Here is a 25,566-nt window from a genome sequence, read left to right as displayed (position 1 = left end):
CTAGAGGAGGAGGTGGGCCCTCAGGCAAGGGGGCCCAATATGGGTTTTCCACCTGTATCCCAGTGGGCCAGTATGTCCCTCCTGAGGGGAGTTTCATGCAACTGGAAATCTCCGTGTTAGCCCATCATGGATGTAATGCTCAATGATTGCAAATGGACAGAGAGCAATATATGTCATTCATTGAGACAATATAGCTGATTGACACGCAGTGCTGATAAGATGCTGCTCCAGGGGCGGGAGAGAAGCATTGGCTGCGTGTTCGGAAGGCGGGTGCAGAGTTGCCATGGAGACGGCCGGGCCGGGTAGTGCAGTCAGTCAGTGTGTTTGATCAGTAGCTCAGTGAGTGGCTGCTGCAGGAACAGAGGACAGGACAAGGGCTGAGCGCAGCAGGTAAGAGGCTGTATACCATGTACAGTATATGCATTGCTATCTGTAGCTTAGAATAGCCCACACAGGTGTATGCACGACATTTCATTATGACCATCATTTGCTTTTAGGGCTTTCTTGGTGTACACTGCAATAACCCTCTCTGGTGACAGCCGGCTCCCCGGTGTAGTAGTGACCTGGTGCTGCTGCTGTTCAGTACACTATCAGGCATCGTTATATTTACCTGTGTGTAGTATTCTGTGTAATGCTCATTGGCTCATCCCAGTGTAGCCAAGAAATATATATATATATATATATATATTTTTATCTATTTTTGAACTCAATCTATTGAAACTATCATCAATGGGCTCATTGATTCCCTGATAATTGTAGTGCGGCCAATGACTTCATTCATGCATGTCAGTACTACATCGACAAACTGACTGTGTAAATGATGTTGGCATGTTTATGGTCCTGTGGCGGCACAGTATAAGTGGGCACTGCACATAGCTGTGAAATTTACCATTGTTACATATTATATTACACATTTATTTTATAACATTATTAAATCAAAATGTATATGAAAAATAGCTATGGGTACTACACACCTGCTTTTGTACAAGAGAAATACAAATCTTCACACCCCCTCGCACCATATAGAAGCGTATAGGGGAACTTGCCATCTTGGCAGTACCGTATATGTGCCCAACCAGGCATCGCAGGACATTGCATGGCCAGAGTTGCCCCCCGTTCTCTACAGACACCTTTTTATTGGGAACAAGAATTCGCTTATGCTATATTTTGCTTTTGACTGTGAATGTTGTAATCTGTGTATTTTATTACAATCTAAAAGCCAGAAAATGTGCAATATTAACCCTTCAAATGCCAAACATCTCTGTGAAAGATGTTCAAAATAGCCGCTAAAAATTCCAGCGTCGCTCACATTTGTTATATAAATTCAAATAAAAAAACTTTTGTAAAAAATAAATAATATATATATATATATATATATATATATATATTTCTCATATATACGGTAAACATTACAGGTCATTATGGTGAATAAAAATGTTTGTTTGCCAAATTTTACAACTGTTGTCACAAATTCACTTGGCGCTCACAGGGTTAATACATATAGCTTTTACAGCACAAACAGGTTTAAAAAAAAACCACTTTGAGTGTCCAGGGAGCGCGATTTTTTTTGAGCTGTACCCACAGGTGAGCAATCCCTGATCTGCCACTGTTGGAAATCCTGGCACATGGGTGCGATCGGCAGGGAGACAGAGATAAATGTGGATTATGTTGTCATGAAGAAAGGACGACACTCCGTATTAGTATATGAATCCAAGTTCTATAATACAATGCAAATATAACAATACTGGTGGTGATGCAATAAATGAACAAGTTTATTGCATCCTACCAAAGCACCTTTGTTACATAAATACATACATGATGCAAACGTGGTCCGCGTGTTGGAGACGGGTTCTTACCCTTGTTGTGGCTAATATTTGGGGGTATTTTTGCTGATCCCCCCCCCCCCCCCCCCCCCTGGGTTTTGGGTTTTACTTCTACCACTACAACCTTGCAGCGTATTGTACCTCTGGGGATACTGATCTGTCATGTTGAGTTGCAATTAGTAGTGTCATAGTTACTTTTAATCTCTTATTTTGCATTTGCTATTTTACCATTTCCTTATTTGTTGTTCCTTTATCAGATCGGGTGTTTTTGTTTGGTCTTGTCTTGTATTTGCTGTTCTCTTTATATGACACTCACACCATGCGCTTGAACCTGCCTTTAAATAGTTTTATGTTTTGGGAATGTCTTTCAATAAATAGATTTGTATGTATTTAATCTACAATTGTTGTGGCTGAGTGGTACATAGTGTATGGGAATATGCATATATATAGGTGTACGGAAAGCCAGGAGGATCTCGCCAGCATCCTCAGTGGTAGATCGATCCTCTTTCTTATGATGCAGTTTCTCTTTTATAATACAGTAAAGTCAAAGGTATGAGGGCCCCTTATACCTTAGACTTTCTGTAAATACCCAGTTTGTTTTATTACTGTCTCCTTTTGTGAAGCGCAACGGAATACGCTGCGCTATATAAGAAACTGTTAATAAATAAATAACAAGATCGGACAGTCAACACTGGATGGTGTCAAAATCCCGGCGGTCGAAATACCGACGCCGGAATCCCGACCACCGAAATCCCAACAATTTCTCCCTCTATGGGTGTCCACGACACCCATAGAGGGAGAATAAAATAGTGTGCCGAGCGGATTTCGGGGGTCGGGATTCCGGTAGGGTATGACATACCGCCTGACGGCAGAAAAAAAACTGTGAAAAACTCATGTCGACCTTTTTGGCTGTGGACCTTCCCATCGTCGACCTAATGCTTGTGTCGACCATAGCATGTCTACCTATTTCATGTGTTGACCTGTGGACCTTTGATGGTGTATGTCCTTGTTCTGTATTGTCATGTACCGTACATCACGGTGTTTGCCCATATGTAATTTGGTAGGTGATGCGGTTTCCTTGCAGCACCATAAAAATATAAGATAGTAATAATTCACATTTATCATTAAAGATTTGAAGGGGGTTTGGACTAATCCAGAGCAGATTTATAAATGTACAAGTCACTACGACCCTTATTCTGGTTCTCTCGCAAAGGCAAACTCCTTTTCAAATGGACAGAACCATGCTGCACTGCAGATGGGGTAGATGTTACTTGTGCAGAGAGAGTTAGTTTTGGGTGGGGTTTTACTTCAACGTGAGATCTAAAGTGCAGTGTAAGAATAATGCAGTCAGTATTTATCTGTACATTATTGCTACCATTGTAAAGCGTAACGGAATCTGCTGCGCTATATCAGAAACTGTAAATAAATAATCCTTAAATGATAAGATTGCTGTGTTTTCAAAAGCCATGTTCAGGGAACCTTTTTCATACTGTACCTGTCTATCAACTGTACCTTTGCAGAAATAATTATTTGGGTTGAGGTCTGAATTGTTTAGGGTACATGTAATCCTGCATTTATGTAATATTAAAACAAGTGCATTTGTTTTGTGCCACTGGACAATTAAACAACCCCCCCCCCCCCCCCCACCCCTTACCCTCACAGCCCCATGTGGAAAATGTAGCAGTGTCAGATTGTAGCCAACCCCAGTGATAAGCCAAGACAGAATATGTCCCGCTGGATTCAGGACTAAGTAAAAACAGGACCCGGACAAGACCCCAGAGCGCCAGGGGGATCCCTGTGATAGCTTTCACCAGTGACATGGGGAAGGAGAGATTACAAAACCCCAAACCCCCCGCCCCCCCCGTGTGGTCCGGACCGTTCCGGTTTTTATTACACCCCGGACCATGCAGGGAGGTTGTATCCTCCCCTTCTGCTCTCCCTGGTGACAGGTGTCACAGCTGCCCCACCGAACGAAACGCCCCCGACAATGCACCCCCCCAGACCGGACACTACAAGCTCCAGAATGACAGATATTGATGAATGGAGCCTGTCCGGTCCAGCGTTCCGGGGTACTGTCCGGTCCGGTTTTTAACCATACCCGCTGGATTCCAATATAATGGACTGGGGTAATTTAAAATCCTGCCAAATTTAGCATTAGAATTAAAAGTAAAAAAAAAAAAACACATTTTTTATTATAGGATTTAAATGGTGACTAAAATAACAGGATGCAGTGTAAATCCCGGCGGTCGGGATCCTGGCGGTCAGAATCCCGATGCTGGAATCCCGATCGCCGAAATCCCGACACTTTCTCCCTCCGGGGGTGTCCGAAGCGTAGCGAGGCGCCGGGCCTGCTGCGTGGCGAGCGCAGCGAGCCCGCAAGGGGGGGGGGGGCGATCCACGTCCCCCCCTTGTCGGGATTCCAGCGTCGGGATTCTGAACGCCGGGATTTAATACTGAATCCAAAATAACAAAGCCTATTGATAAATATCCTCCCTCTCCTTTAAATTCCTCTCTCCCCTTTCCCGGCAAAGTTTAAAATCTCTTTAGAGTGTCAGAGTCAGTAATTGCAGGACAGTGATCACCATATCAGACTAATCTTGTTACCTGGATATCGTCACTTTATCAGATGAGTGAGCCAGGACTAAGCCCAGCTCGTCCGTGCTGATCATCCCTATAATACGCTTGTGTTGACAGGTAGTGGCTTGAGAACTGGTTGCTTGGCAGGTGCACTCACTATTCATTTAATGTCTGACAAGTGTCCTGGCTCAATAACCAAATCCATTGGCTTCGGGTAGAGGGGTGATTATACGCTGTGAGGTTAATTACCCATACTCTAGTCAATAGCACTATTTAATCCGTTCTAAAAATGTTCTGGGTTATACTGGCCATCTACAAGGACCCTCCAGCGGTGTTCTCTATTTCAGTATTTCTCCCATGCGGGTAGGACCCACCCTCTAGGCTTTTTGGTTTGCCCACCGAGGCTGCGGTTACACTGGTCACATAATGGCACATTTCATTTGATGCAGAGTTGAATGCAAGTCTGTTCTGCCGACCTCTGGTGTGTATGACCAATGCGTGTTCTCCAGAGCTGCCAATACTGAATACAGGTGACGTAGAGTCTTTTGCAGATCGCTCACATTTCAGCTTGTGACTCAAGGAGCATTGCTGGAGTGTATCAAGGTGTTTGCACAAGGCTTACTCAAAGAAGGGGGCGTAGCAAAGGTTATGCAGGATATGCAGAGTGAATACATATGATATCCCGGAGGGCAAAAGGCCGACCCCCGGCATCCCGATACGAAGTATTGATAGTGGCTCCGCAAGTGTCCTAACACTAACCCCTGCCCCCCTATGCATTAACATATGCCACCTCCATGCAGCCTAGCTATCACCTTTCGCCGCTCGCAGCCTAAGTCCCCCCTAGTCCCTAGTGCCTTAACCTAACCTGCCCCACACACTGACCGATCGGGATGCCGGCTGTCGGTATTCTGGTGTCAGCATCATGATCCTTCTGAGATTCCAGCGCCGGTCTTTTGATGGCAGTCGGCATACTGGTGTCGGTATACTGACAGACCATCGTATACCTCCCAACTGTCCCGATTACAGAGTACAGTACGGCTATTTGTAAACTCTCCCGCTGTCCCTCCCACGGCTGGCAATGTCCCGCAGACTGGGGGGGGGGGGGGGGTTGGGGGGAGCCGGAGATCGCCGCTGCTCTGTGTAGGTGATCGCTGAAGAGATGCATCAGTGTAGGGAGGGGTTCGGGGGCCGAGGGCTGCCCAGGTGCTAGGGAAGCACCCCCGAAAATGAAGAAAGCAGGCGTTTGTGTTGCTAGGCCACGCCCCCTCTACATGAAGCCACGTCCAACTGTCTGGTAGCTCCCTTCCCCTTTTCAGAACTGACACAACTTCGACGTGGCAGGCCGTCGACCATCGAATGATTTGAGTGTTACCCTGCAGGCTGTGAATGGAATGGTGGGCCGGCATACCCCCATTCGCAAGGCGGGGTTAGGTTGACTCGCAAGGATGCAAATTCACATCCGAGCGAATCAACCAGAATCACACATTTATCTCTCACATTTTGATCTCTCACTCTCTCTCCAAACTTTAATAAATCCCTCCCATTAAAGTTATATCATAATAGTGGATTTTCTTAAAAAAACGTATCTCCTTCCTTTCATTGTATAAGACACAACAGCAGCGCTGTGGGTCGCTATATACACACTGTGTTCTGATAATAAGCATTAAAAGACTCTTCCGCTCAAGGGGGCTGCAAATGGGGTTCATGAACTTGGGCAGCAGCAAATCACTATCAGTGGAGAGAGATCTGTCCTAGTTCAGCAGCCTTTCTTTCTTAGTGGCTTTCTGACAGCTGGAGCCCAGCAGCCAGTGCTTCCAATGTCTCTGGGAGTTACTCCACTGCATATATTTGCATCTTTTTAGATGTATTTATGCACAAGCAATAGATTTTGTGCAAGTATAGAAGAGAAGCAATGTGCAACCTTTTGGCACTATGGCCAAGTGTTCCCTACCACTGAGGTAGATGATGCCATTGTGTTGCATCTACCTTGCGGTTTAATATGCAAAATACCGCAATGAAGTAAGACAAACAAAATATTTGGACTTGCAATATGTTTGAAAGCATGGCCGAGCTAAGAATCACATGGACCCCGGGCTGGAAATAATCAAGGGCTTATTGTAAGATTTAAAGGAGCTGTGTGGGTGTGGCCAGTGACATGTGGGTGTGGCCAGGGTCATGTGGCCATGATCAGTCTTGTATAGGTGTGGCTAAAAGCATATGGGCACGTACAGTGACGTGGGCGTGTACACCCCCTTCAATCTCAGCCCCAATGCCTCACTAAATACAAAAAATTAGAAAAAGTGCTTCATTTTGTGAATTACTACCTTAATGTAATATAACTAGGATGCACCAGGAGACTATGCTGATTATGATATGATTATTTGGTACATGACACTTTGTATACAGAGCGTAGCATGGCTGCTACATTGTAGCACTTGCATATCTGTGTGCGACTGAGTTTATACAAGTGTCACATATCAAGTTAATCAGTACAGTCTCTTGGTGCATCTTGGTCGCATTTTCGTCCGTCCGTCCCCCCCCCAAAAAAAAAAAAAGACGCACAGCGCCAGCAGAGACTCACGTGACCTGGTGCACCGAGAGGGGCTGTTTGGTACGACTGACGAATTCATACATGAGGACCTTTTGGAATAGAATAGATTGGTGGCCTGGATCTTCGTTCGTCTCCTGGCCCCAAACTTTGTGGGTGATTCAGAATGATTTGTCTTTCTTGCGGCCACATGTGCGCGGACGTGTAAGCGTACATATCCACTCGCATGCTACTGTGGGCTCAGGCCCATAGTACGTAGTGACCTGTACTGTCCATCAGAGCAGCGGGAGTGCCGCCGCATCTCATGGCGTGACGGCGTAGCTACATAGCGTCCATATTTATTCGGATAACGTCTATTTGTCCTAATGTGACTGTTTATTACACTTTAATACATAAGACTACTGTCTTGTGCACGATTCATGCCGGATAAAACAATGACAGTGACAAGCGGTTATACCGCGCTTCTAACTGCTTGAAAAAAATTATATAAAAGAAAGTGAGAGGAAACTGGAGGCGCAGTGTACAAGGTCGGGGCGTATCGGGTCACTGGTGAGAGAGCGTCTAATGTCACCGCTGGAGCCTGATGGTCTGCAGCCTGCACGAGTCCCAAGGCCTCTGTTTGTTCTGAAGCATTAAATTACACCTCAGCTTCGCGCACTGACAATGAGCCAGGAACCCAGGGAATGAGATCCTACTTCATATACCAAGGTCTGCCCCGGGGGGAAAGTAGTAACCATGAGATCCTGCCCCAGACTCTGCTTCCCTTCTATAGTATACAGCACAGTGTACAGTACATCATGTACATCTGTGGTACTGTGAGCCTGCTGTAGTCTGTCTGGGTATCTGTCTCCTTCTTGTTTTGGTTTAAATATTCCCTGTATCTTATTTACATGGTGCGCCTAGAAGAGGGGGGTTACCATACCGCCCCACTTGCCCCGCATTTTGCAGGACCGCCCTGTTTTTGGGGACATTCCTGCATCCTGCCTGGGGTTGGCAGTGTCCGTGGGTGGGGGGCATTTGGCAGTCTATTCCTGCAGCCCGCACAGCATCTATTACTGGAGACTGAGGGGCTGGGGGCATGGTCATCAGCTCAAAGAGCCCCTAGCCATGCCCCCACAGCGGCGAAAATGGGGGTGTGGCCTTGAGGGGGTCTGGAAGTATAGGCCCTGCCCCCTTGTCGCTAGGCCATGTCTGCAAAATTTGGGTTACTAATTAACAGTGGCAGCTCTGGAGGTGGGCCTGCATCACAGTCAAATAGACTGGAGTCACACCAACTGCCATTGATAAGTTATACCAGGCAGATTATGTTCTCACTGGAGAAACGGAGGCTGAGAGGTGATATGATTATTATGTTCAATTACAGGATTGGGAATCATATGGAACTGGGAGATGATTGGTCAGTAACAGGCCTATACTTAGGACACGTGGGAATTTACTGAGGCTCGAGGAAAAGAAATTCTGTACTGAATTAAGAAGAGGATTCTTCACCATTTGAGCAGTAACATTCTGGAACTCATTGCCGGTGGGGTGGTTACAGCAACTACTGTTAATGAATTTAAATCAAAACTGGCCACCAAGGGAATCCTATAGATATGACTCAAGTCAGTGGTTACAAGTCAGTGGTTACAAGTCAGTAGTTACAAGTCAGTAGTTACAAGTCAGTAGTTGAACTTGATGGACCAACCTCTTTTTTTAGCCTTAATTACTATGTTACTATGTTATATTGCTATAAGAGAGTACATGTAAACCCCATGGGTAAGCGTGCTAGTAAAGGCATCTGGATTATCCTATACCCATAATATATGTGGTCTACAACTGTATGTGGTGAGAAAGAATAAAGAAAACTGACGTTGGAGAGTACATACAAACTTGCTGGTAGTAGATGTCTTGTGGGATCTAGAATGTACAACAGGCTGATAATCTGAAAGCTCTAATGGGGAAGGGCCCATAAGGGGCTCAGGCTAAAGGATCAATAGTCAATGTGTAACTGCAGAGTAATGCACTGCACACTTGTGCACTCAGTTTGTCTCCCTTCCGATGCTCAGCACCATTAATCATTGTCACATTTGCAGATAGGTGAAGCTGCAGCACTACCCCTCTCCCATGCACAAAACCTTTAGCTATTTAAAAAAAAAAAAAACATGCCGACCACAGGGGGCCATAAATAGAGGGGGGCCAGTGGTACTGACCCCCTGAGCCCCCCCTTAATCCGGCTCTGGCTGCAGATCCCCCCTCTGGAGCCTCCTCTGCTAACTACCCAAGCCTGGCCTTATTGGAGGGGCCACATGTAGCCCCAGGCCTGCTCCCCCCCCCCCCCCACCCTCTCTACCTATCAGCTTCTTTCCCCCAGGGCTGATCTGTGGTGGATCCTGGGATATTGCAGTCTTCATTGCCTACACCAGCGGTGGCCAACCCGCGGCTCGCCGCGCTGTAAAGTGCGGCTCCAGCCTCCCATCCCGTCTGCAAAGCGGGGTTTTGAATTTGGCGCCAATTCGGCTGCCAAATTCAAAACGCCGCATCGGCGGCCAATAGGAAACGGCCGCGGCGAGCAAATCAGCGCTCGCCGCGCCGTTTCCGCCCTACCCCCGGCGTCTGACATCAGCCGCCAGCGGGAGGGCGAAAAGTCTTCTCCACGCCGGCGGAGCGCAGGAGCGCTCCTGAAGACACGAGAAGCCGCCGGAGGATGGCGCAGAAGACGGCGGCGGGGAGAAGAGTTCCGGCGCCGCTGAAGAGGCCAGAAGACGCCGGGATCAAGACAGAAGATCTCCGGCGCCTTCTGCAAGAAAAAAGAAGATGGCTCCCGGAGAGGCCAGCGGGGGTGGGAAGCAAAAGAGCTGACGAAGCTCCCCCCAGCGGCCTCTCCCAACACCAGGTAGGGGCCTTTGGCCTCCTACCCTCCATCCACCCTAGACCACCGGGTGTCGGGCACTAGGCCCGTGGGCAAATTCAGGCCCTTCTGGCCTGTGTGCGCATTAGTCGGGCCCTCTTGGCCCGTGGCTCATTTGTTTGTTGGGCCCTCCTGGCCCTCTAGGTGGGCCCTTTAGTTAGGAAGCTGGGCCCTCCAGCATAGTTGTTGCACTGTGGGCAACACCTGTGCTGGAGGGCCCAGCTTCCTAACTGTGGGGGCATATGATGTTTGGCACTGTGGGAGGCATATGTTTGGCACTTTGAGGGGCATGTGATGTTTGGCACTGTGGGGGGCATATGATGTTTGGCACTGTGGGGGGCATATGATGTTTGGCACTGTGGGGGGCATATGATGTTTGGCACTGTGGGGGGCATATGATGTTTGGCACTGTGGGGGGCATATGATGTTTGGCACTGTGGGGGGCATATGATGTTTGGCACTGTGGGGGGCATATGATGTTTGGCACTGTGGGGGGCATATGATGTTTGGCACTGTGGGGGGCATATGATGTTTGGCACTGTGGGGGGGCATGTGATGTTTGGCACTGTGGGGGGCATGTGATGTTTGGCACTGTGGGGGGCATATGATGTTTGGCACTTAGGGGGGCATATGTTTGGCACTGTGAGGGGCATGTGATGTTTGGCACTGTGGGGGGCATGTGATGTTTGGCACTGTGGGGGGCATGTGATGTTTGGCACTGTGGGGGGCATATGATGTTTGGCACTGTGGTGGGTATATCTGGCACTGGGGGCATAAAGTTTTGTCATGTGGCCACTCTCCTTGTGTCATATGACCACGCCCCTGACCACTCCCCCGATCACGCCCCTTTTTGGCGCGCGCGCCTTAGGCGCGCGCATGATGTTGGCTCTTTGGCTTGATGACTGATATTTTTCGGCTCTTTACCTCTGACCGGTTGGCCACCCCTGGCCTACACCTTACATTTTGGTGCAGAAACAGGGGGCAGAGGGGTGCAATGCGATGTTAAGGAGATAGTAATAGATAACGTGGATTCTAAATGTCATTTGATAAGCTACAGTATATCAGTACACTATAAAGAGACTAATAACAAAATATTTTTTATTTGATGTGGTCAATTATATCTCTGGAGGAATACAATTATACTGTAGGTGTCTGACAGGTGTGATTCCTACTAATTAGTATAGGCACCAATATTTCCATAGTCTGCCTCTTGCATTATGGAGAGCAGTGACTGGTGATAGGTAATAATACGAATATTATTTATATATACTCTCTAAAGCTCTCACGAGCAGGGCCCTCTGACCTCCGATTCCGTTCCTTTTACCTAAACCATCTCCATACTTTATTTCGATGGCATCTAATCTCTTGGTTTTATACCACCCTAATACTTATATCCGTATCGTCTGGTGATGCAGATGTGTTTATATACCCTGCACCCGTACTATACTGTCTTTAACAGTAACAAAGTGTTTTCTTGTTTTGCTTTCTTTTTCTTTTTCTAAACTCTGCAGTTAGGCGCTGTGGACCCCTTGTGGCGCATAAATTATAATAATAATTAATAATAATAATAGGACTGCTTTACAGGCATAAAAGATATAGCATATAGTACAAAGGATTTAGGATTGCATAAAGAAATAAAAAATAAAAAACAGAACCCTAGATAGTCCATAGATATAATGCAGTGCGGGAGCAGCCATTTTGGTTATTAACTTCCACAGGTTATGTTTTCCGGTTATGGTATTTTGGAATGTCTAGGTCTACAGTTATATGGTTGACCACTAATGGTCAACAGGGTCCAAAGTACGACATGGAAAAGGTCTACATCAGGGGTGGCCAACCGGTCAGAGGTAAAGAGACGAAAAATACCTGTAGTCAAGCTAAAGAGCCAACAACATGGGGCGTGGTCTGGTTGGACCCCTTGGGCCCTTTACATTATAGTGATGGAACACTGAACCCAAATGGAGTGCGATTTGGAAGCTCAGAAATATACAATATAGGTCCTATGTATTACGGGCATACTAAAAAAAAATAAAAAATGAGACCATCGTCAGAACCTTATAGCAAATATATGGGGTATAACCATAGTTGCCTACCCTCCTGCGCAGCACCTCTAGAGCCCCCCTTAGTCGCCCCTAATTGTATACAGCTCAGCCTTTTTTTATGATTATTCGGTATAAATGTTTCACATGCACTATGCTGGGTTTTTGTCGGTTTTGTTTTCACCCTGCAACATTTTTATTACCGCTCCCTCCCGCTGTTCTAATCGCTGTCGGGGAGTAACGCCAGAGCCGTGGGCTGTACATTCAGCCTGGGGTCCTATTGTGCGAGTCTACTGCATGAGTTACATTGAATGTAGTTCACAGAGAATTAAATGTAAATTATTTTAAAACTCTGCGGAGGGGAAAACTCTACCAAACAACAAATGTGATCTATTTATTCCGGCAAAATAACGCGTTTTCTATCACACTACCCTTTGCTGCACTTAGATCTGCTCTCAGTCATTAAAGGGTCGTTCTTCTCCCTGTACTTTTGTTGTTGAATTTACCGATGGTCCTCAGGCCTCTCCAGTGAATAGGGTCCCATCGCCATAAATTATCCTGTTACGGCGTCCCCTCCCGCTCCATCTGTGCATTAGGTATTCACAGCGTATCCTACTCTAACGGGACCTGTTTTGTTTCGTTTCCAGGTGTTACCCGAAAAAAACACATTGCTATTTGGGGAGAGAATCTGATTCCGTAGACCTGCGTCTCTCTCGCTCAAGGCTGAGCCTCAGAGAGCCTGATTTAAAGGTCAATCTCACCAGGCGCTGTCTTCATGGACAAATACGAGAAGATCGGGAAAATAGGGGAAGGTTCCTACGGAATTGTCTTCAAGTGCCGGAATCGAGACACTGGGCAGATCGTGGCAATAAAGAAATACTTGGAATCGGAAGATGATCCAGTCATTAAGAAAATCGCACTGCGTGAGATACGCATGCTTAAGGTATATGCTGGTGATAATAATTTATTACTAGGAACACTCATTTTTTACCTGTTCCCTTTCCAGAACTTATCTCGTACCACTCTGATTTCTTCGGCGGATGGGATGCCGGCAGTCATAACACTGATGCTGGCATGCCAACTTGCCACAAGACAGGCGCCGGAATCCCAATGTCTGAATTCTGACTGCCGGCATTGCGTTTGTTTTAGGCACTAGCAGGAGGCTTATAAGGCCTCAAAACGGGGCAATTTCCGGGCATTTTCTAAGCGATCTGACTTAATTTAACTAGATCGCTTAGAAAATGCCCTACAACGCTCCGTGTGCAGGGGCGATAGTGTTGCGCGGCCCCGCGCGGTGCAATCGCCCAGCGATTAAGATCCAGCATGCTGGATAAATAAAGTAATATCGCCTATCAGGACCAATGTTCTCACCGGAGAACACTGGCCCTGACAGATTGCTCAGCACATCACTGTGTGCTGAGCGATCTTGCTGAGCGATGTAGCATCGCTCAGCAAAATCTCCCCGTGTGTAGGCCCCTTAGGGTTTGGGGGGTGAGGTTCTTGTTATACGCTGTTCTTTGATTTACATTCCCGTCTTCTTTGTCAATGGTCTGACAGTACTATTGTATTTGAGAGGTCATATTCAGGTGACCATGTATAGCAATCTTGATCATTTTATTGTTTTTCATACTATGGCGCAGATGAGCCTTCTGTTGACGATGGGATGTTTCCCATAGCAACCAATCATATTCTACTTCTTATTTATTTAGGACCTACTAGAAGAAAATAGATATAATCTATTTGGTTGCTACGGGCAAAATCCTATCTTCAATAGAACTCCCATCTAAGTAAATTAACCCCTATATTTGCTATTGTCTCTTTTCTGGATGAGTGATCTCCACAATCAAATTACTCTGCCCTGGTTTAACTGCAGATTGTTAGTCTTGGAACTACTCGTTTGTTTAGCATGCCTTAAATTTACTAACAAAGTTAAAATTGTTGAAAAAAAACAAAAAAACTTTGAACCTACCAGTGGGACAGTTAGGGGGAATTCAATCAAACAGGGGTGGAACATACAAACTCCACACTGTCCCTGGTCAGAGTTGTACCCCCGTGCAACACTGATCAATGTGTCCACTCCTCCTACCCCCTTCCCCCGTTTTGACACCACTATGGAAAATGCTGCCGAGATGAGTGGAAGAACAATGTTTTCATTGCTTGTCACTGTTCCTTTATGAATTTCTGTGTAGGGTCCGTTCTTCTATATGGGGTGAAACCTTGCAGGGTCGTTGGACAGAGGAGAACATACCCAACGGCATTTCCTGCCTCGATAAGTCAGGCCTCAGTGACTTGGTCTTTTTTTGAGATTCTTAGGGGTTTATTTACTAAGATGGGACTTCTATTGAAGATGGGTTGTTGCTATGGGCAACCAATCATATTCTGTCTATCTTAAAGAAGGTGCTAAATAAACAAGTAGATTCTGATCTGTTGCCCATAGCAACATCCCATCTTCAGTAGACCTCCCATCTTAGTAAATTTACCCCTTAGAGGTAAATTTGCGAAAGCTTCTGAAAATGAAAAAAGTTCATATGAGAGTTGCCCATAGCAACCAATCCGAATTCTGTCCATCGTTTCTCTGTTCCTTCCTAGAAAATGATAGACCGAATCTGATTGGGGGGCAACATCACCTCCTTGTCATTTTTAGAAGCTGTAGAAAATGTTCCCCTTATTCGTTCTTCCTTCCTTTTAAAGCGGTTTCTATATTCAGCCTCATTTATTACAACCTGTAACTGCCGTTCTCTAAATCTAATGGGGTTCCAATATGTACAATTTAATAGGAGACCTCTGCTCCCCTCCATTAGCCTTGTATTAGTCTGTGAGGGTCTTTTGTTGCAATGGTTCATTGCATGGATAAAGAAGGGAGCCGGCTCGCAGGGTGGAAGACAGCTGCCCCTTATTAATCCAAACCCTCTGCAAATGTACCCATGTATTAGTCTGTGAGGGTCCGTGTTAGCAATGGTTCAGTGCATGGATAAAGAAGGGAGCCGGCTCGCAGGGTGGAAGACAGCTGCCCCTTATTAATCCAAACCCTCTGCAAATGTACCCATGTATTAGTCTGTGAGGGTCCGTGTTAGCAATGGTTCAGTGCATGGATAAAGAAGGGAGCCGGCTCGCAGGGTGGAAGACAGCTGCCCCTTATTAATCCAAACCCTCTGCAAATGTACCCATGTATTAGTCTGTGAGGGTCCGTGTTAGCAATGGTTCATTGCATGGATAAAGAAGGGAGCCGGCTCGCAGGGTGGAAGACAGCTGCCCCTTATTAATCCAAACCCTCTGCAAATGTACCCATGTATTAGTCTGTGAGGGTCCGTGTTAGCAATGGTTCAGTGCATGGATAAAGAAGGGAGCCGGCTCGCAGGGTGGAAGACAGCTGCCCCTTATTAATCCAAACCCTCTGCAAATGTACCCATGTATTAGTCTGTGAGGGTCCGTGTTAGCAATGGTTCATTGCATGGATAAAGAAGGGAGCCGGCTCGCAGGGTGGAAGACAGCTGCCCCTTATTAATCCAAACCCTCTGCAAATGTACCCATGTATTAGTCTGTGAGGGTCCGTGTTAGCAATGGTTCATTGCATGGATAAAGAAGGGAGCCAGCTCCCAGGGTGGAAGACCGCGGCCCCTTATTAATCCAAACCCTCTGCAACGTTACCCATGTTTAGAAGTCATCTAAACGTAAATCACCATGAGTTAACGTTTTCTCATGCAAACATTTACAGATAGCTACAGATATATCCGGTTACACGTTTCTTATACCTCACTTGCTTGGTCTGTGCATCTTTAGATGCACCATTGGACTGTAAATTTTCACTCCTTCTTTCTTTCTAGGTTTTCTGGTCAGAGACTTCCGCCCTTACCTACGGCTTCTGTTATTTCTAAACAATAGACGACCATGTATAAATTAGAAGTGCAAATTGTAGCTAATTCTAGCGTTCCTAAATATGTAGCTGGCAGGTATGCATTGTTCAGCTTACACCTGTTTTACAGGATCCTATGCACATATAGGGTTGGACTGGCCCATATGGGGGGCAGGGGGGGAATCCCCTGTAGGCCCCACTGCCTGGGCGGCCACCTTCTCTTCTAGAGATCAGTTTCCAAAGTGTGCACTTGAATAATACATATGTCACCTTATACTGCACAGGACTGTGGTGTGTTCTCTACGGTGCCTTGCTGTTATTAATCTGTACGTTATCATGTATGCACTAGCAGTATTTACTATATATGTATTAATCAAGGGGCCCAGACCATGCACTCTCTAACCGATGTGGCAACTGGTCACACCCCCTTTGGAGAGTGGCCACACCCCCAAATATGGGCCGTACCACTGCATTATCCCCGGTAATCCTTTCATGCCCAATCCAACACTGTGTACATATAATGACTTGTAGATCCCCCAAAGCCTTTATTTTAGAAAGTATAGTAGTATACAGCGTAGGATATGATTTTACATTTACATTTTTGCACTCAAACTTCTCATTTACTTTTCTTGTATTATTCTTTAAAATGTTTTGTTACTTGTAAAGATGGAATCGGCCCATGGTTAAGGTGAAAGGTAGATAAGCTTACCTGGTAGTGTAATATGAGCCAATTATTGGGGCAAGTCCCCGTTTGGCCTGAATGTGAGGCCTCTGATTGGTTTGACATCGCACATCGGGTGCGGGTAAAATATCACTTCAGATGCGATGGGATTTGATGGAGGAATATGTTGCATCACATCTGATCACACTAGTGTATGGGCACCATTATAGAGTAATCTCTACAAGGGGTGTGTGAAGATAATACAATGTAATCATCGCACATTGTGGAGTGTATTTCTGCAGTAAGTGTTTGGTACTCTCTGATTATTTGCCCACTTCATTTAAGAGAGGAAGTCTATGGGTAAAATGTGTGTGACATAGGATTAATAACTCCCAATGCAAGAAACGGGAGCCAGTCTTTAGCGATTAATAAGGCAGATCAGAGTCACCGAATCTCAAGAGTCCTCCACAATCCGATTATTAGGCATTTCACTGCTCAGCTGTGTAAATTAAGGTATCTAGGACATTTAATTAACACACAGGGGATTTATCTCCTTTTGAAGGCTTTGAGAAGATACAGGATTGTACATGTCTGATTCAAACGCAACGCCAAACTAATATGTGTTTTTACTTAACAACCTTTGCAAACATTAACTATACTGGTGCAGGGCCGGCGCAATCACTAGGCAGCTCTAGGCATTTGCCTAGGGCGCCGGCACCTGGAGGGCGGCAGTTCGCCCCTCACCCCCAGCGAACTGTGTAAAAAAATTGCTGCTCGGGCGTCCCTGCAGTGCTGGGGCGGTCAGGGGTGTCCGTGCCGTAGGGGTACCTGCGGCGCCGTCATGTGTATAAAGCTGGCTGCGGCCGGCGGGGTCCCTGTAGTGAATAGCAAATAACTAGCGCTATGCGCGCAGCGGCGCGGGAAGCGCTAGTTATTTGCTATTCACTACAGGGACCCCGCCGGCCGCAGCCAGCTTTATACACATGACGGCGCCGCAGGTACCCCTACGGCACGGACACCCCTGACCGCCCCAGCACTGCAGGGACGCCGGGGCAGCAATTTTTTTACAAAGGTACCACCCCCCCTCCCTCCCCCTGGCACCGGGGCGCCCCCACCCCGACTCGCCTGGGGCGCTCCGGTGCCTTGCACCGGCCCTGTACTGGTGCACAGCTTAACATGAATAAGGCCAATTAATAATAATAATTATTATTATTATATTTTGATTAAAATGGCACATATGTAATATTTTACCCTTGGGGAAGGAATGGGGTGTGGGAGCTGGTGGGAAAAATGATGGAGATCGGAAAGATGATGAAATCTGATGCAGATCTGATGAGGAGGAGATTGCAACAGTGATAACATTGGATGCAGAAAGGATTATGGGAGATAGGATGACCTCACTGGGGGTCTGATTCAGATAAGTACGCAAAGTCGATGTTCCACAGAACTGATCGATTATTGGCTGCATTTACGTTGCACATGCGTTCAGGTATCGCTACGGACCCGCATACAATCAGGATGCCTCCGCAATGTGATCGACAGGAAGTGACCGTTTCGGTTGTGTGAACATTGTGTTAACGGGGAGTGGTTGTAAAATACGGGCATGACATGGCCATTTTTGGGGTGTGTATCTGATGGCGTCTCAGTTGTTACTGCTGTAGCTAGTCTGTTTAGCCATAGACCTACTTGAGCAGTCGGTTTCCTGTTACGCAATTGCGAGTTGCAGCCTCTCCAGTGGGTGTGTCTTTTCATTTTTGGATGGTGGCATCACTTGCTTATATCAGCAGCTGCGTTGCAAAGAAAACCACGCTTGAAGCTCTCTTGCTCACTAGCGTACATCTATGAATGCGGAAATAAGAATGTTGGGGAGATTGGATGGATGACGGCATTGGATGCAGATACAGTGATAGAGATTGGAGGCAGAAGCAGTAATTAGTAGATTGGAATGATGACCGCATTGTAGGCTAGTGTTCATTCTAGCACCCGCCATCTTTGAAAACCCATGCAGCTCCTGTTCCCTACCTGAGGTGTCACTGTCTGCTGTGGTGTTTCTAGCACAGGTCTGGTTTGCATATCAGTGCTGATATACAGACCACACTGTGCTAGAAGCACTACAGCAGACAGCAACACCCCAGGCAGGAAGAGGAACTGTATGGGTTTTCAAAGATGGCGGGTGCTAGAATGAACACTATTGTAGGCAGATACACTATTGGGGAGATGTCATTGGATGCAGATACAATGATGGGTAGATTGGAAGCTTGACAGCATTGGAGGCAGATAAATTGATCGAGAGATTGGGGCAGATACTGTACACTGATGGGGATTTTGGAAAGATGATGGCATTGGAGGCAGATACACTGATGGGGAGATTGGATGATGATGGCATTGGAGGCAGATGCACTGATGGGGAGATTGGAAGGATGATGGCATTGGAGACAGATACATTGATGGGTAGATTGGAAGGATGATGGCATTGGAGGCAAAATGACTTATGGGGAGATTGGATGGATGATGTTATTGTAGGCAGTTACACTGATGGGGAGATTGGAAGGATGGCAGAATTGAAGGCAGATACACTGATGGGGAAATTGGAGTGATGACGGCATTGGAGGCAGATACACTGATGAGAAGATTGGAAGGATGACGCATTGGAGGCAGTTACACTGATGGGGAGATTGGAAGGATGACGGCATTGGAGGCAGATACACTGATGGGGAGATTAGAGTGATGACTGCATTGGAGGCAGATACACTGATGGGGAGATTGGAAGAATGACGCATTGGAGGCAGTTACACTAATAGGGAGATTGGAAGGATGACATCTTTAAAGGCAGATACACTGATGGGGAGATTGGAAGGATGACGGCATTGGAGGCAGATACACTGATGGGGAGATTGGAAGGATGGTGGCATTGAAGGCAGATACACTGATGGGGAGATTGGAAGGATGGTGGCATTGAAGGCAGATACACTGATGGGGAGATTGGAAGGATGACGGCATTGGAGGCAGATACACTGATGGGGAGATTGGAAGGATGACGCTTTGGAGGCAGATACACTGATGGGGAGATTGGAAGGATGACACATTGGAGGCAGATACACTGATGGGGAGATTGGAAGGATGACGCATTGGAGGCAGATACACTGATGGGGAGATTGGAAGGATGACGCATTGGAGGCAGATACACTGATGGGGAGATTGGAAGGATGGTGGCATTGAAGGCAGATACACTGATGGGGAGATTGGAAGGATGACGGCATTGGAGGCAGATACACTGATGGGAAGATTGGAAGGATGACATCATTGAAGGCAGATACACTGATGGGATTGGATGGATGACCACATTGAAGATAGATACACAATGGGCAGATTGGATGGTAGATAGCATTTTATTGAGAAATGATAATGATGATACCAGGTCGGTAAAGTATTGATCTGGGGGAATCTTAAGCAGGATGGAATTCATTTTGTGTAATAAAATTAGAGAATGGGCCCATGGTGGTCTGTATGGGACAACTTAAGAACTCGTTGGGTTGGTCCAGTGAGTTATATCTGATGGTCTCATAATGGTCTGTATGGGTCAGCTTAGGAACTCTGTTGGGTAGGTCCAGTGAGTTATATCTGATGGGCCCATGGTGGTCTGTATGGGTCAGCTTAGGAACTCTGTTGGGTAGGTGCCATGAGTTATATCTGATGGGCCCATGGTGGTCTGTATGGGACAGTTTAGGAACTCTGTTGGGTAGGTGCGTGCCATGAGTTCTATCTGATGGGCCCATGGTGGTCTGTATGGGACAGTTTAGGAACTCTGTTGGGTAGGTGCAATGAGTTATATCTGATGGAACCATGATGGATGGGACTGCTTAGGAATTCTGTTGGACGTGTGTAATGAGTTATGGATGTGAATGGAATGGTGGCATTATGTAAGCTATTGGCTGCCCCTGTAGTAGATTTTATAATGCTGTATTATATTTCGTTAGCCCAGATCTGGCTGAATAACCAGTAAGGAGTCAGTGCTCCAGCAATTATAACCAATGTCTATTGCATATAGATAGCCATGTTCTAATGTAGCTTTGGTAGATATCAATGGAGAATAACTAGATACCTTGTCCTCCTTATCAGGCCATAGACCTCAGCCCGTGCTGTCCGCCGGAGCTTATGGTCAATGGCTACAGCTTGTACAATTGTCACCGGTGTTTCTTCTTTATCCCACGCCAGAGAGTGGCAGCCCGGAATGCCCGCTGTCTTTTATCAGTATTAGTCGTACATGTGGAGACCTGCTTGAGAAATGTTTTCCCTGCGCTCAGCAAATAGTAACAACCTCTGTTTATTGATCCTTGGAATGCCAGGCACTATCTGCCAGTGTGTTTGTGTAACTAAGCTGCTCTGATCCTCCCTATACAGACCTGTTAGCGAGCAAATATTTGGTAAATGCTGAGTTGTAACCAACAATACCTGTAGGAGCAGCTTTAGCAGAGGACGGGGCGAATCCTGTTTGTGTGTCCTGCGAGCAGCAGGAACGCCTGGGCTTTCAGTCCCCTGTTTGTGTTTTGATTACGGAGGTATTAGTTGATGTTTTCCCATTGCCTCTGTGACACGGGTCATGTAAATCTCTCCGCACATGTTATACCGTGAAATCCTAACCTGCTGCGCAATTATTGTTTATTACACAATATCAAACCCCTCCCTGTGATGTAGGACTAGCCGCACCATGATCCCACGGTTGTGAATCAGAAGGAAACCATGAAAGAAACACAGGGTTTTATTCGGAGATGTAGGCAACACAATGGTTCACGCTCTGTTGGTTCGTGGTCTGCGCATGATCAGGTGTCTGTATCCGGCCAATCCGACAGAGGACGGGACCTTTCCCCATGGGTGCCGGTTTATGTTTTTGCTGGTGGGTGCTCAAGCCTGTTTGAAAAGGTGTGGCCTTGTGAAAAGGGGCATGTCCTTTAGGGAGGGGGTGTGGCCCTGCATTTGGGTCGAATTGGCCCACAAGGGGTGCAAGGCAATGTATAGATGCAATTCCATGGAACATTCTATAAAATAATACTTGTATATGTTTTGGTGAAATGGCACTGTGGCAGTAAGTCACCAGCCGCCCAGGCACAGCGATGCTCCCTCTACAATGGGGACTGCCCATACCTCTTTGGCGCCCCCTTACTGTCAGAGAGGATGCGTGCGGCCACTCCCACCCCTAGTACTCTGCTCTGTGGGCGGAGTTACTTTAAATGACACTCCTTGATCAGCAGGATCATTTGAATTAACTCCACCCACTGAGCGTAGTACTAGGGTTGGGAGGGACAAATCAAGGGAGCCGGAGCCGGTAGCTGCTGGTAGCTCAAAGTCAGACTCAGCAGTACAGACGGGCGGCGAGGAGCCAGTGGGCGACCTGTGAGCTCAGTACATGGATGTTCATAATTTGCCGTGGGTGCTCTCGCCAAGGAGCAGCCCCGGAATCGGCACCTATGCACTTCATGCAGGGGACAGCGGTGTGATTTAGTATGCCATGCTGCATCGTAAAAAACAAAACAATTCTGCTTCGCTAAGCAGCGCGGGCAACTAGAAGATATCGCTCACACCTCCGGTGGCATTAGCATATTATAGTATCGACAAGGGAAATCTGTAGTTTTTGAATGCTTAAGGACAAATTTCGGTACTTGTTTCCTAGCACGGTGCCCATCGCATACCATAGCATGCCGTATTTAGTGGTATGCGATGCGTGCGATGCGATATTCCCATTAAATTAACAGGAGTGCTTGTACAATGAAATATCGCATGCCAGCAAATGGCATGCGATGCGATTCGATTTTTGATTGTACAAGCACCCTGATGGGTGCTTACAATGTTAAATACACCCCCATTGTCAACGCCACCCCCACTATCAACGCCAACCCAAAGTGTGGCGAGCGCAGTGAGCCCGCGAGGGGCGGCGGTACGCGGCCTCTGACCTTTTCATACCCCCACTATCCACGTCGGCGTGGAGTTGATTTTAGATAGTGTGACGACCGCAGCGAGCCCCCGAGCCGGAAGCGTGGCGAGCGGACGAGGAATACATGTAAAGTAATCCGTGTTCCCTCGCTTCGGGCTCGGTGGCTCGCTGCGCTTGCCACACTATCTAACATCAAGTCCACGCCAACGTAGATAGTGGGGGTAGGAAAAGGTCAGATGACGCGTACCGCTGGCCCTCGCAGGATCGCTGCGCTCGCCACGCTTCGGGTTGGCGTTGAAAGTGGGGTGGCGTTGACAATGGGGGTGCATTTAACATTCATCAGGGTGCTTGTACAATTAAAAATTGAATTGCATCGCATGCCGCTATTTTGCATGCTATGCGATAAGATGCACTTCGATCAAAATCGGGGGCGCCGTGCTAGGAAACAAGTACCCAAATTTCTATAGGTTCTAAAAATGAAAATAGGTGATGTTGCCCTTAGCAACCTATCATTTCTCTATTGCATCTTTTAAAAAAGAACCTTTGCTATATTTACCCATTAGGGATGAAGGGGCAGATTTCTTAAGCTCGGTGAAGTAATAAAGTGTCTGGTTTTTATCACAGGTTTTTACCTACCTGTGAAGTTACAGGCTTGGTTTGAAAAATGACAGGTAGGAGCTGATTGGCCGGTGATAAAAACCAGACACTTTATCACTTCACCGAGCTTAATAAATCTACCCCAAAGTCTTGAAACGCGTCAGTTTGAGGACAAAAAAGACAGTGGTGGTCCACATCTTCATACTTGTTGATTACAGCCGCAACCTCTTCGCGTGGGTCTCCGCCTTCTGACTGCACTGTTGCCACCTGTGCCGTTTTGTTGTATTTTATTGTTAATGTTGTATGTTTTATACATTTATTAAAACACTTTTACACAAACAACAGCTCCAGATATCACAACACACCTGGATGTAAAGTTGAATCCTTGCTTATCGTCCATGTACGGGTACTGGAGGACACAACCCTTCTAATACCCCTGAGATAACTGTACACCCAGCCTTTCCCTTATTTTCAGAGTGAGTGGAGTACGGTATAATACACATGTACAGACCATAACATTCCATTTTCTTTATCTGAGGTTTTTCCTGCTATGTTTTGGTGAAATTACCCCTGTGCTGAGCCATGAATATACTTCAAACCTGGAACATTGAGTTGGCTTGAGGAAATCTTTTGGGAACCTCCGCTCTAAGGGTTTCTTCGCATACAAACTTTTGAGACTTGTACCACTTTTTACACACCCCTTTTCTCACAGTCTGACAGTGTGTTAGAGCAGCCACCTCATTCGCCACCTCCTGTGCCGAGCCCAAATGCCCTACAACTCTTATGTTAAGAAATCCCAGTGTGCCCCATTTTGTTGTATTCCACTTTACCCCACACAAATACTTTCCGTATTACATGTTTCCCTTTTTTATTTCTCTTTTACAGCAATTAAAGCACCCTAACCTTGTGAATCTCCTGGAGGTGTTCAGACGGAAGAGGAAGCTGCATTTGGTCTTCGAATATTGTGACCACACAGTCCTCCATGAGCTGGACCGCCATCCTCGGGGGTGAGTAAGGAATAAGGCTACCGCTGATGACGCATGTTATGATACACATCCCCAGCCATCATAAACTTACCATCGGCAATCTTTATGCCCCACACTTCAATAAACTTATCTAAACCTTATATAACTTAACACTAAAATAACGAGACAGACACAAGTGCTGGCGTTTCAATATGAATGTCAAATTTATTGATTGACAGTTATTTATATTGATCTATAAAAGAGGGTGGCGGCCATAAAGAACGGTCATAGAGAAAAGAGGGGTAAGATCACATCACACTGTTCACACATCGTTGGTGTTCAACTCTCCCCTCGCAACCCACCCGTGCGGATGGTGTAGCCCATCCCCTGTCCAAGGGGCATGGGCTAGTGACGTATCAATGTCGGGAGAGCGCACCCCACTATCCACATACTACTTCCATTTGAACAGCGACCGTTCTTTACCGCCTCCAAGAAGATAGAAAAATAGGGAGGGAGGGTGGGGAAAACCGGACCAGAGAGGCTGATCACCTGACTTCCTGGCTATTCCTAACTATAGGAACTCCTCCCTTGCTCCCTAATTGGCTAATACTGATCATCATAACCCCTAGCAAAACACACAACCTAAAGTGCAGGCAGCTCAGAACCCTTCGGTAGTTTATGTCACCTCAAGCTTAATCAGCCTTCGGTTTTCTGACTAGCTGAATATGACATTAATTGGATAGCCCCGGGTGAAGCAATGAGCCATGATCAATGATCGTGGATAATTGGATACCTCCTACTTCTTCACCTTCTGTAGAAGGGAATCCTAATATTTACTGCACAAATTGGGTATTTGCAAATGCCAACAAATGTTCCAATCTCATTCAGTATCTTCTTCACTGTAAAGGAGTGTTGTACATCCTACTTCCTGGTTCTCTACCTCTCCCCGGATTTACATTCGCTACCACCCCTAGTTATCTCTGCCTCTCCCCAGCAATTCACTTAGTGGGGCCATTGGTTCCTGCAGTAATATTCCGCGCATTTTGCAGGATCATTTTTTCCAGTAATATTGTAAATGCTCACGCAATTCAGTTAGAACCTCAAGGCATTTGCTGCAAGCCATGGGATCTGCACAGTGTCCGGTGACTGAATGCACTGGTTCCGGTGCCCGTCACCTGCATTGTGCACACTTACCGAGGTCAATACAGTGCATGTGCCAGTCCCGGCACCTGTCACCTGCAATGTACAGGTGGCCGAGAGCAGTGGGAGAGCAGCAGGGGCGGGGGGGGGGGGGGGGGGGGGGTGTTTGTACAACAATCAGGCAGGAGCCACCACTGTGACGAGGGGTGACATAAGGCTACTCATGGTGCCCAAGGGGCGAGTAAACTCTGGTACATACAACAAATCTGTGATTTGTGCCTGATGGAGTGAGGCTGTCCTGCCACAGAGGGTGCATCAGAGCTCTACAACACTATGGGCCAGATTCAGTAAAGTATAATAAAAAGAGCCCAATGCTCCCCATGTATAATAACAGGACCACACAGGCTGCTCCCCCTGTATAGGCTCCTCCCCCTGTATAATAACAGCACCCCACAGGCTCCTCCCCATGTATAATAACAGGACCACACAGGCTGCTCCCCATGTATCAAAATTACACCATAGGCTCCTCCCCCTGTATAATAACAGC

At 46.7% G+C, this 25,566-nt stretch overlaps 1 protein-coding gene across 2 annotated transcripts in view; it reads left to right on the top strand.

Annotated features, from left to right (window-relative positions):
* Positions 1 to 268: 268 nt before the first annotated feature.
* The window catches only part of CDKL1 (cyclin dependent kinase like 1), a 79,731-nt gene continuing 54,433 nt past the window's right edge, over positions 269 to 25,566 (top strand). For both annotated transcript variants that reach the window (XR_014466318.1, XM_083167544.1), the window contains exons 1-3: positions 269 to 390; positions 12,522 to 12,817; positions 23,800 to 23,921. Coding sequence is in view for 1 of the 2 variants with exons in the window: in XM_083167544.1 (XP_083023670.1) it covers positions 12,650 to 12,817; positions 23,800 to 23,921 (290 nt within the window). In the remaining variant the exon portion in view is untranslated. The remainder of the gene's footprint in view (positions 391 to 12,521; positions 12,818 to 23,799; positions 23,922 to 25,566) is intronic.

The sequence above is a fragment of the Crinia signifera genome, chromosome 12 (assembly GCF_055691185.1).
Source record: "Crinia signifera chromosome 12, ASM5569118v1, whole genome shotgun sequence".
Taxonomy (NCBI): domain Eukaryota; kingdom Metazoa; phylum Chordata; class Amphibia; order Anura; family Myobatrachidae; genus Crinia; species Crinia signifera.
Note: the sequence above shows the minus strand (reverse complement) of the source record. Positions and strands in the feature narration are given on the sequence as shown.